This window comes from Pieris rapae, chromosome 8 (assembly GCF_905147795.1).
Source record: "Pieris rapae chromosome 8, ilPieRapa1.1, whole genome shotgun sequence".
Taxonomy (NCBI): Eukaryota; Metazoa; Arthropoda; class Insecta; order Lepidoptera; family Pieridae; genus Pieris; species Pieris rapae.
This window is the reverse complement of record NC_059516.1, coordinates 9,849,333-9,860,136: the sequence shown is the minus strand read 5'-3', so window position 1 is coordinate 9,860,136 and position 10,804 is coordinate 9,849,333. Positions and strand designations below refer to the sequence as shown.

At 35.8% G+C, this 10,804-nt stretch overlaps 3 protein-coding genes across 5 annotated transcripts; 2 read left to right on the top strand and 1 right to left on the bottom strand.

The window, feature by feature from the left end:
• The first annotated feature begins 36 nt into the window (after positions 1-36).
• On the top strand, positions 37-2,101 carry LOC110999497 (ATP synthase mitochondrial F1 complex assembly factor 1). 2 transcript variants are annotated; one of them, XM_045629214.1, is made up of 5 exons: positions 37-173; positions 399-656; positions 867-1,188; positions 1,288-1,383; positions 1,535-2,101. In XM_045629214.1, exons 2-5 carry the CDS (start codon positions 406-408, stop codon positions 1,700-1,702), a joined length of 837 nt encoding a protein of 278 aa, XP_045485170.1. In that variant the 5' UTR covers positions 37-173; positions 399-405; the 3' UTR covers positions 1,703-2,101. The 2 variants fall into 2 exon arrangements, with proteins under 2 accessions (XP_045485170.1, XP_022124251.2); XM_022268559.2 differs by lacking the exon at positions 37-173 and adding an exon at positions 188-318.
• Positions 2,102-4,193: 2,092 nt separating this feature from the next.
• Positions 4,194-7,115, top strand: LOC110999496 (cyclin-dependent kinase 2). Of its 2 annotated transcripts, none has more exons than XM_022268558.2 (3): positions 4,194-5,415; positions 5,824-6,292; positions 6,428-7,115. In XM_022268558.2, the coding sequence occupies exons 1-3, from the start codon at positions 5,300-5,302 to the stop codon at positions 6,764-6,766; spliced, it is 924 nt and encodes a 307-aa protein (XP_022124250.1). In that variant the 5' UTR covers positions 4,194-5,299; the 3' UTR covers positions 6,767-7,115. The 2 variants fall into 2 exon arrangements, with proteins under 2 accessions (XP_022124250.1, XP_045485167.1); XM_045629211.1 differs by lacking the exon at positions 4,194-5,415 and adding an exon at positions 5,536-5,605.
• A 47-nt stretch (positions 7,116-7,162) lies between these two features.
• Positions 7,163-10,316, bottom strand: LOC110999495 (WD40 repeat-containing protein SMU1). Its single transcript, XM_022268557.2, has 5 exons — positions 10,111-10,316; positions 9,972-10,038; positions 9,112-9,580; positions 8,485-8,605; positions 7,163-8,310 (listed from the first exon to the last, which is right to left on the bottom strand). The coding sequence occupies exons 1-5, from the start codon at positions 10,134-10,136 to the stop codon at positions 7,434-7,436; spliced, it is 1,560 nt and encodes a 519-aa protein (XP_022124249.1). The 5' UTR covers positions 10,137-10,316; the 3' UTR covers positions 7,163-7,433.
• Positions 10,317-10,804: the final 488 nt, after the last annotated feature.

The window sequence follows — 10,804 nt, the reverse complement described above, 5'->3', positions numbered from 1 at the left end:
TTGCTTGACATTTTTGTTAGTCGAGTCAAATTTAGAGAACTATCAGATGTTATAGTTCTCTGTGTTTTTTTAAAATAATATACCAAAACAAAGTTTTTTTGCTATTAAATATCATCGAATCGTTTGGAGTACACCTTGAAACATTTTGCTTATTTTGCTAAACCGTATTATAGGTAGGATGATCGGCTGTGAACATAATATTGTTGTATTTACTTGAAACTTGTGACAGATGTCAAACATCAGCTGTTAAATAATAATAATGTATTATTTTTGTAATTGAAATAACCTAATACATTATAATCATAATAAATAATTACTGTAAGGTTTTCTAATTAATCCTTTTAGGAAAAAATCTTGTCTAAGACAAATATTTATTTAATATTACATAATTATTTCAGGTTATAGATGGCATTTTGCCTGAAGCGACTAAAACTAAATATTTTTACAAAAGCAAAATTACGCCACATAATGATTTCGCCGATAAATTGTGAAAAGGCCATGGAAAATCTTCAAAAAAATCCTTATTTTGAAAAATACGCTGAACGTATAGCGGCGTTACAAAAAACATCGCCTGAAGAATTTTTGAAAAAATTAGAAGAACGAAGCAAGTCTCAAGAGAGCTCTGTGAAGAAACAGTTGTCTTCCGTGGATACTAGGTAAAAATTTTACATGTTGTGTAGTATGGTATATATTATTTAATTTGAATGACTAGTGACTAAAGCTTGATTAATTCATATAATTAGTGGCATATTTAATCTAACTTTTCAAGAGTCTTAACCTCTTGTGTAAATTGGGTTTTGATTTGTCTTGCATACCATCCTATATATACTCATATATATTCATAAATTTTTTTTTTCGTTTACCAGGCAGTTTTCATCAGTACTTAATCCCAAAGAAAATTTACAGTCTAATGTAAGTATAGAAGATAAAAAGCTTGATGCAATATTCAAAACTGAACTGGTTAAAGATAAAGATGCATCAGAGATACAAGTAATTTGGGAAGAGTATCACAAAGATAAAGAAGTTATCTGTGCCACTATACCTTTACAAATATATGAAGATATGAGACCGAGGACAAAAGACAATCCTACCTTTCTGTTTCCACTCCCTCGTGCTCAGGGCTTTGAGTTTATAATGTGCCAGACTTTTGGCCACTCTGTTCACTTTACCCCACTTTTAGCTTATCAGGTAATCAAAATTTGTCTAAAAGAAAATAAATAATATTGCTTAAGTTAATTGAGTAGATACTTTACTTATTCTTAAAAAATAAATGGAATTTAATTTTAGGTACACAAGGAAAATGCCCCTGAGTGTTTGACAATGACTCATTACACTGAGCTAGCTGACAAGGGTATTGTGTTGATGCGAGGAGATTATGATAAGGTATGTATTTTTACTTCCTACCATGCATAATAAGAGACAATTACATAATTAACATACCTTATCAAATATGAAGTAAAATTATGGACAATTTTTTAAACCAATCATTTCGATTAATCAAAATAAAATTGAATAGCAATGTGTATTTTTGCAGAATGTCTTAGATGGACAAGAAGCTCAATGTCTTGCCAATCAGTTCCAAATGTATTACAATGGAAAAGATGCAGAAAAACTTAACTTACTGAAATCTTTTACTAGCTCCCCACAGGCCTTCAACCACATGGACCTTATTGGGCAATTAGAAAAAATTACACTTGTTTAAGCTTTAAGTATCCACAAGTAGATTTATTTTAAGTAATTATTTATTGTTTAATTTATGTTTTCAATAAAATTGGGTCAAACAGTATGTTTAACAATAAATTGTTACATCAAGATAAGATGTCAATATTGTATATTTTTTATAAGAAAATTCATGATAATGCTATATTTCTGAACTTTATTGATGCAGCAACTTCTTTATCTATGCTCGTGTGACATTATTGTTATGTGTTTCATGTTATGATTGATATAATCTTACAATGTAAATTGTTTTGCTGCCTAATTTTACTGCATTTTCATGTCCTCATTTGCTGACCCATCTGGTATCGGTTTAGGTTTGCACCAGGTATCATCTTTTTTGGGGTGACACCCACCCGGTCTCTCAACTTTAAGAACAATGTACTCAGTACTAAGAAAAAAAATTTCTAGCATAAAAAAACATTTTCAGGGATACCTCCACTAGCACTAGCTCAGCTCTGTAGAATTCGGGGATTCCCGTAAAAGAAACTGGCGATGTCGTGGGGGATTCCAATTACCATACTCGTGATCTTTTAATAAATTATCCATGTCCTTTATCATATAACATTTATTGCTTTTTACTTTCGATGGGGTGCCACCCAAGGTAGCTACGCCATTGAGACAGAATTATATTTTAACTACTTGAAGTCAAAATTCAGATCAGAAATTAACAATTTATAGATAAACTAGCCGGTCCCGCCCGCTTCGCTGGTCGAATTTTCAAAGGAAATAAAGTAAATTTTATTCATTTTTTTTTGTTAATTTTTATTTTTTTTCTGAAATTTTTATTTTCGGTTTATCATAAAATTAATTAGGTTATATAAAAACAAATGAAATTAATTAAATAAAAAAAAACAATTGACTTTAACCTTTTCTATTTAAACAGTAAAAAAATAATCATTTGGAGTCTGTAGAAGTTACAGTTTGGAAACATAAATTTAACATTCTCACACCCACCCCCGCAATCCCTGTTGGAAATAGAATTTCGTAAAATCATATTTGAGATGATTTCTGCATGACAAATAAAAGATTACTACCAAATTTAAAGTCTATAGAGGTTACAGTTTGGAAATAGAAATTTCACATTTTAACACCCACTACCGCAATCTTTTTCGGCGATGGGTTGTTGTAAAATCCGCTCTTAAATCATTTCTGCATCACATATAGACGACTCTAGCTAAATTTGGAGTCTGTAGGAGCTACGCCTTAAAAAATAAAAATTTTCATTGTTAAACCACCCCCCCAACCCCCTGTGGGATGAGCTACCATAAAATTCGTTCATAGACTATTTCTACATCTCTTACAGAAGATTCCTACCAAATTTGGAATTTATAGGAGCTATAGTTTAAAAACGGGAATTTTTCATTGTTAACGCCCCCGCAATCCCCTTGGGGGGATGAATTTCTTAAAATCCGTTTTTAGTTGACCTCTACATAACGAAAGTAATATTCCTACCAAGTTTCACATTTCTAAGTCCTATAGTTCCCGAGATTTCATGATGAGTAACTATATAAATTGGAATTCTTAGCTGAATGTAAAAGAACATTATCCGTTTAGTAAACTCCGTTGCCATGGAAACAAAAGAATCAAGAGAAAACGCTTGCAATTAGCGGGATAAATGTTCATAAAAGTAAAACAGCAATAAAAAAATGAAGGAACGTTAGAATTCGAAAAATAAATAGCCATAAACCATCTAGGAAAAATTTCGCATCGCATAGTGGTAGTTTCATGTCGATACGTGGTTTAGGCGTGAAAAAGCCTCAAACGAAGACCGTTTTCATTATATATATATAGATTAGCAAACTGTGTCTATCCTATGTCAAATTTCAATACATTTATATCGCACCAGAGCCAAACTTAAAGCTTCGTTTCTGAATCTGACCTTAATTTAATAACCTAGGTAGTTTTCCAATTACAGAGCGTAATGCGACTCAGTGGCGCACAATGTCGAATTATGTTGAAGCTTAATTGGAACGCGAATTACTTTTCAAATGTATCAGCAGAGTGCGCTAAGTTCAGTGTTGGATCTTTAAAAATGATTTCTAAATAAATTATACACTTTTTAATTGAATCATCTTATCCAAATGATAGTGATGACGATGATTTATCGAATGCTCCGAGTTTAAATAAATCAATTAGTTTATTATCAAGTGATATATTTATTGGAAATATATATGTTAATGAAACAGATGAGTTATTTGAGCCTTCATATTTTTAGCAGTTTGAAATAACTTATTTCCAAAATCTACGACGAAACGAAAGCCTTACAAATTTTTCAACAATAAATAATATTACTAGCGAATTAATATCAGCGGCATTACCCCACAAAATAACACCATGTGACATGATACTATGAAAATAGCTTAAATAAACCAGCTTTGCTGTACTCTCATCCGTAAGATCGCGTATCTTTTTCACTGCGAACGTTGCAGAACTTTGCCTATTCGATTATTTGTATTTCATTACTTTTGAGAGTGCTCAAATGCGAAGCGTTGCTGTTGTTGGAACATTCAATGTCGAGCATTGTGCCGCATAATGCGCACTAGTGCTGTAATTGGAAAACTACCCTACTTACTACCAACCAAGGAGGACTGTAATTTATTGTACCCATCGGTGACAGGGTAAATATTCAATTCAGCGCCAAACATGTTATAAGCGTTATGTGTTCTATGTCAAGAGGAAAGTCCCCTGGTCATGGTGGGTTAAGCATTGAGCATATACAGTACGCTGGTTCTCATATATATAGGTTATTAGCTATGCTATGATCTTGTATACAAGTCATTCATATCTGCCCTATGATCTTATGCGGACATTAGTTAATAGTATAAAAAACAAGACAGGAGATTTGGCGGATAGTTCAAACTACAGGCCTATATCGCTGACGACTTTATGGCGTTGGACGGTTTGCTTAATACTCGGCTAAATAAATATCTACATTTGCACGATAACCAATTTAGGTTTCGGCCCAAGCTGTCTACTGATGATACTATTCTGAGACTTAAGCACACCGTTTCATACTACCTGCGTCGTAGAACAGCGGACTAGACCTGTTTCTTTGATCTTTCCAAAGCATTTGATTTGGTTGCCACCATCTCTTATGCTCCATAGATGCTCAATTGATGTGAAAAAAAACAAATCATTATATGTTGGGGATGATCACTGATGCGTGGGTGGATTGTTTTTACGCCACAATGCGCAAGAGATGTGCATCCTTGGTGCATTGTGCAAGCTAGCGGTAGCAGCATCCTCCGCATGATCACGGACAGAGTTGATTGCCCATACGGCATACCTCAATCACTGTTCCGCCATTTCATGCGGAATGATTCGGGTATGAATATAATGTAAACCTAATAACATTTAGATTTAAGGTATGTATTAAGTTGTAATTACTAACATAGTTATGGAACCTTAATTTTATTTATTTATTTAACTTGTCATGTGTATAATCTGTACTCTGTGTACTGTGTAGACTAGTCAATACAAAAATGTAAACTGTGTAATTCAATAGAAATTCACAAAACACTATTACTTCTAGCGAATATATGAGTTATTGGTTAGAAAACTTTATTAAAATATTTTATAAATGGAAAATTTTTCAGATGTTGAGAAAATTGGCGAGGGAACATACGGTGTAGTGTACAAAGCTAAACATAATGTAACTGGAAAAGAAATTGCCCTGAAGAAGATTAAACTTGAAAAGTAAGTTTGGCGCGAAAAGTGAAGGCATCTGTCAAACAAATTACATATATCATGCAAATTTTAAACTTATCCCAAATTTATCTTAATGTGTCCTAGAATTATAATATTTTATAGTTAATAATACCTCAAGAGATTAAAAATATAAAATCAATCTAAAGCTTACTTCAAAGAGTATAATGGTTCCAAACTTGTAGGTATTATGTGTATCATGTAGATGCAATGAAAGAAGCTTACACATAACACACAGCTTTAAAATGCAAAACCTTTATTTCCTAGCTAACCAATACTAGGTACCTCAGCTAATACCTCCTGCCTGTTGTGTCTGGTTATGTAGTGTTTCATGAAATAAGTTATTTAGACAACATTAGAGGGAATATGTAAATAAATATGACTAGCATATGATTTCAGTGAGCCAGAGGGTGTGCCATCAACAGCATTGCGTGAAATATCTGTGCTGCGGGAGCTTAAGCACCCAAGTGTGGTGCAGCTGTTAGATGTTTTGCTTGCTGACACCAAGCTCTTTCTTGTATTTGAGTTTATGCACATGGACCTTAAAAAACTTATGGAGCTGTCCAAAGGCCCTCTGCGGTTGGATCTAGTCAAGAGTTATGTGCGCCAGTTGGCTGAAGGTGTGGCTTATTGTCATGCACGTCGAGTGCTTCACCGTGATCTTAAACCCCAAAATCTATTGGTGGATTCAGAGGGCCGCATAAAACTGGCTGACTTTGGCCTGGCACGAGCCTTTGCCATTCCTGTCCGTGCCTTTACACATGAGGTAGTTACACTTTGGTATCGAGCTCCAGAGATCCTGCTTGGCGCAAAGTTCTACTCTACTGCAGTTGACATATGGAGTCTTGCATGTATATTTGCAGAGATGGTGAGCATCTTCTTTATAATGTTAATTTCACTATTGTTTTACCAATTTTTAGACTGGTAAGAGAAAAATGAAAAATGGATATTAGGGAATATCTGATAAACAAAATACATGTCTAATAGTATATACTCTTTCCAGGCTAGTGGGCGCACACTATTTCCAGGTGACAGTGAAATTGATCAACTGTTCAGGGTATTCCGAGCATTAGGGACACCTGGTGATAATGTGTGGGCGGGGGCACGACTACTACCTGATTACCGGGCTTCTTTCCCACGCTGGCCATCACGGTCTGCACGCTTATTACTGCCAGCTACAATTAGAGCGCTCCCAGCAGCTGCGGACCTGTTTGAAGCCATGCTGCGATATGATCCAAGTGAACGTCTTCCAGCTCGAGCTGCCCTTCAACATCCTTTCCTGGCAGACGCGCGCCGTACGCCACCAGACCTTGTGCCATCTTCCCCACAGCTTTCCTCATGAGTAGTTATTCAAGGTTGCTAATTGTTTAGGCATGGTATTGAGTAGAGGTGTAAGTCTCAAGTGGTTTTGTAATTATGCAATTTAGCTAAAGCTACCTTGGTCTGGACACCATGTCGAAAGCTGAAGATGACTCCACTCTACAAAATATATCAAGGAGTGTATGAACTGAACAGATGCCTGATATACTTATTGACTGATATATTTAAGCCATTCTTTAGAGTTGTTCATTCAATTTATATCGTAAATGAAATAATCTTGTAATATGTATTTAGATACATGAATTTCCTAATGGATTAACTCTTAATTAAATTAACAACTCTGAGTACAGGTAAAAAACTAATAAAGTTTAAATTTATTTATATTTTTTTATTTCAATCCTTATGAAATACAATGTATAAAGAATATTAAGAATATCTTTGAACTCAAATAGCTTTAAGCATTGCAAGTGGATATTTTCCAATAAAATTATTTCAAATACATCTTATTAGAGCATGTGATATATATAATTACACATACATGTATGTACTATAGTCATGCTACAAATATCTTTGTCCAAATGTTTCGAAAATATATTTATCCAAATTTATTTTATTAATCCTGGGAGTCATCATCAAACAAAATTCACTCAATGAAAATAAAAGTTTGCTATTATAGTAGTACATAATTATTATGGTTTCCATAACTTGAGCATGCCATCTTCACTATACGTGGCAAGCAGATTCTGATGGGGATGGTGCGCGAGACCAATAACGGCCTTGTCGTGCACCGTGATGGTACGTTCTAGCTTACCGCTTTGTGCGCAGAAAGCGTATAGCACCAAGTCTTCAGCCACACAGTACACAAGGCGACCTCGCGCTCCGAGGGCCGCACATACTAATGCTCCCCCTTCAGCCTCACGCCGACCACTAGACAACGATCGCACGATCTGGCCCGCCATATTCATTACTACCACTGTATTACTACGATTGCAAACCACAAAATGTTCTGGCGTCTTCGGCAGGAGCAAGACGGAGTTGACGGCTGGCTCCCCAGAGCCGAGAGGTTTGAGGGTTGCCGCACACTCGCCTGTTCGCACTGCCCAGACTTTGACCGTACCATCTGACGATCCGCTAAGTACACCATGTCCATCCGGTGTCCATACTGCTTCGTTAACGAAGGATGTGTGCCCGCGTAATTCCTTTAGCAATTTTCCCGATTTAAGGCCGTGGATGCGAACTGTGCGGTCAAAGGAAGCAGAAAGGAGTTGGGTGGCATCACGAGAGAATTGCAGACTGGTGACTCCTTTTGCGTGGGCTCGTTCTAGGCGGCGCTGAACGGCGCCGGTGGAGACCCGCCAGACACACACTTTGCCGTCGTGCGCTCCACCCGCTAAAGTATCAGAGTCGCGGGCGAATGTCAACGATAGAACAGCCGCGCTCATACTCATGTACTCGTCGTGCGCTTGGTAACGTAAGTCTTTACGCAGTTTTCCTGTTGTGAAATTCCATACTTCAACTAGTCCATCAACAGAGCCTGTTACTAGGTATTGACCATCAGGTGAAAATCTGAAAATGATTTAATTTTTAGAAAAATAATATTTCTTAAAAGAAATGTGATATTTTGATTAATTTTATTTTATAGAGTTTATGCTTGTTCTACATAGAAACACACAAAGACTAAGGCAGATTCAGTAGTAAAAAGGTAATCCTATGCATTAAATAATAAACAAAAAATTTTACCTAGCACACTCAACATGTGATTTTTGTCCAAACTTGATAATTTTTGAGACATGTGTAGGGCACTGATCATCTTCTTCATCCCTGATAGCAGCCTTTCCTCTGAATAAATCAATTGTAGTTCCTGATAGTCAAAATAACATGATTATGCATTTTAGTGGAACATTTAAAATATCAATACTGTACGAGCCAAGGCTGTACATTTTGCTCACTTAGGTTTTCTTAGTTTTATTAGCGTGATGTTTTTCTATATACGTGCCAAGGCTCATACATCATGCTCAGTTATAAACGTAAAAATATTTCCAATGTATGTACGTGCTGTGGTTGTTCACTTGGATTAGTTATAAGCAGGACGATTTCCTAAATCGTCGGAGTCACGCCCCGAGAGTAAAGCCGTCCGCAGGCACTCTCTTCATCTGCATTAAACTAAGTCATGGGAGTTACACCCCGAGAGCAAAGCCAAACGTCGGCACTCTCTTCAATTGTTTAATTATAATTTTATTATAATTCTATTATATCGCTCATAGTCTATCGTTATACGGAAGTGGTGAATATAAGGTAATCTACAAATCTTCTATTATTTCTACCATCTGATGACCCAGGAACCGTACAAATACCATCGAAACTTACCAGGTGGCAGCAATCCTTGATGCTGCTGCCATTTGAGTGCTTGGCCAAGCAGTGCAAGGAGACGGGATGAGGGTACTACAGAGACTTCTCCAGCAAGTGCCGCCGCCAAAGCTGCACGACGCCATTCCTTGCCACCTGCACCAGGTGCTGCACCACCTCCACCCCCATATGCCTCACGCGGATCGAAGTAGGAACGCGAAAGTACTGTCTCTAGGTGCAAGTAACGATCAGGCCGCAGTCGTTTCATGAGTAGGCATGGTGGAGCCTGGCGCAACAAAGCACGCGCAGCACCCAACTCACGCAACTCAGCTAACTCAAGCACAACTTGCTCATAAAGCTCCATTAACTTCCGTTCGGGCAACTTCAATGATGCGGTTGCCTTTAGTACACTATCCCACTGTCCATTGTTTATGTCTGCACAGAACCCATCCACACTCTCTACTGTGTTCAATGAAACACCTGTCTCTTCCTACAATACAAAAGAAATAAACTCACTCTACTGTTACTTTTGATAAGAGTATTACTTCTAGAGCATAATATTAATAACTCCTTTTGAATAATGGTTAAGTAAATTCCGTTCATAAAAAGAGAAATTTAGATGCAGGATTAACACTAAAAACCTTGAATTGCTTGCTGTTTATTCCTACTTTAACCAGCTGCTTAGTAAGGGTTTTAGTCATGGAACCCACGAAATTTAGGTGATAACAGATTATAGAAAAAACTTAATTTAGCTTAACTTATTGCATTTTTAAGAAGTATTGCTTGGCTTAAAGTAATCTACATATATACATAGTAAGCATTTATAATACGACATTTCCAAATTCCATTTTTTTCGTCTTTATCTGATTTCATTAACCTACCTGCAAAGTGTGCAATGTTTTTGTTAAATTCGACTCCTTAAGATATTGTTGGATTAAGCGAATTACACTGAAACAAAAATAATAAGATTAATTTTCATTGACCATTTTTAATTGTATATTAAACAAATTATTAACTTACTCCGCAGACTCAATTTCTATCGACATTTTTACTTTTTATCTTAATATGAATTAAAATAATAATAATATATATACGTCCAGCTATCAAGTCACTTCAATAGTTTATAAGCCATGCACATTTTTATTTAACTTGAAAAATTGTTAACAAAATTTTACACAAAATTCACAAATTTTGTAAACAATAATTAATAGTTAGGGAGGCATGTATTTAAAAATTGCCAAAGTCATTTCATTTAAATTTTTTGTTTATGGCTTGCATTTGTGCCAATTGCCAAAGTCATTACAGTCAATTATCATCTGTCAGTGTGACAACCACAGAGTATTAACTGAATTACAGGACATGCAACGATTGAACAAAATTTGTGCCTCTGTTATATTTTGAATACATTTTGGAACACTGCGTTAGTCGTTACACAGATTTAGTGTTCAAATGTTTCCTATAAGCAAATGCCTTGAAAAGCTTCGTTTAAAATTAATAAAAACGTAGTAACTGTAACGGTAAATGCAGTCTTCAAGCAAAGATCAATAATAATACGAATTATTGAAACATTAGCAGTTTTGATGAATGTAATAGTAGTGAGAATTGCGTAGGTACACATGTCAGAACTGAAAGTTTTTTGAAAAATAATTATTACTAAGGTAGTGCCGAATTAGGCCAGCGCTGGGTCTGTAGCAAATTCTATCACGGGGCCCTT

Bases quoted from the DNA above. Each gene is read 5' to 3' on its own strand.
- LOC110999496 (XM_022268558.2), top strand. From the start codon at position 5,300: ATGGAAAATTTTTCAGATGTTGAGAAAATTGGCGAGGGAACATACGGT. The intron at 5,416-5,823 runs GTAAGTTTGGCG...ATATGATTTCAG, and splicing joins AAGAAGATTAAACTTGAAAA to TGAGCCAGAGGGTGTGCCAT. The intron at 6,293-6,427 runs GTGAGCATCTTC...TACTCTTTCCAG, and splicing joins CATGTATATTTGCAGAGATG to GCTAGTGGGCGCACACTATT.
- LOC110999497 (XM_045629214.1), top strand. From the start codon at position 406: ATGGCATTTTGCCTGAAGCGACTAAAACTAAATATTTTTACAAAAGCA. The intron at 657-866 runs GTAAAAATTTTA...TTCGTTTACCAG, and splicing joins TTGTCTTCCGTGGATACTAG to GCAGTTTTCATCAGTACTTA. The intron at 1,384-1,534 runs GTATGTATTTTT...GTATTTTTGCAG, and splicing joins TGCGAGGAGATTATGATAAG to AATGTCTTAGATGGACAAGA.
- LOC110999495 (XM_022268557.2), bottom strand. From the start codon at position 10,136: ATGTCGATAGAAATTGAGTCTGCGGA. The intron at 10,039-10,110 runs GTAAGTTAATAA...TTTTTGTTTCAG, and splicing joins ATAGAAATTGAGTCTGCGGA to TGTAATTCGCTTAATCCAAC. The intron at 8,311-8,484 runs GTAAAATTTTTT...AATCATTTTCAG, and splicing joins TCACATGTTGAGTGTGCTAG to ATTTTCACCTGATGGTCAAT.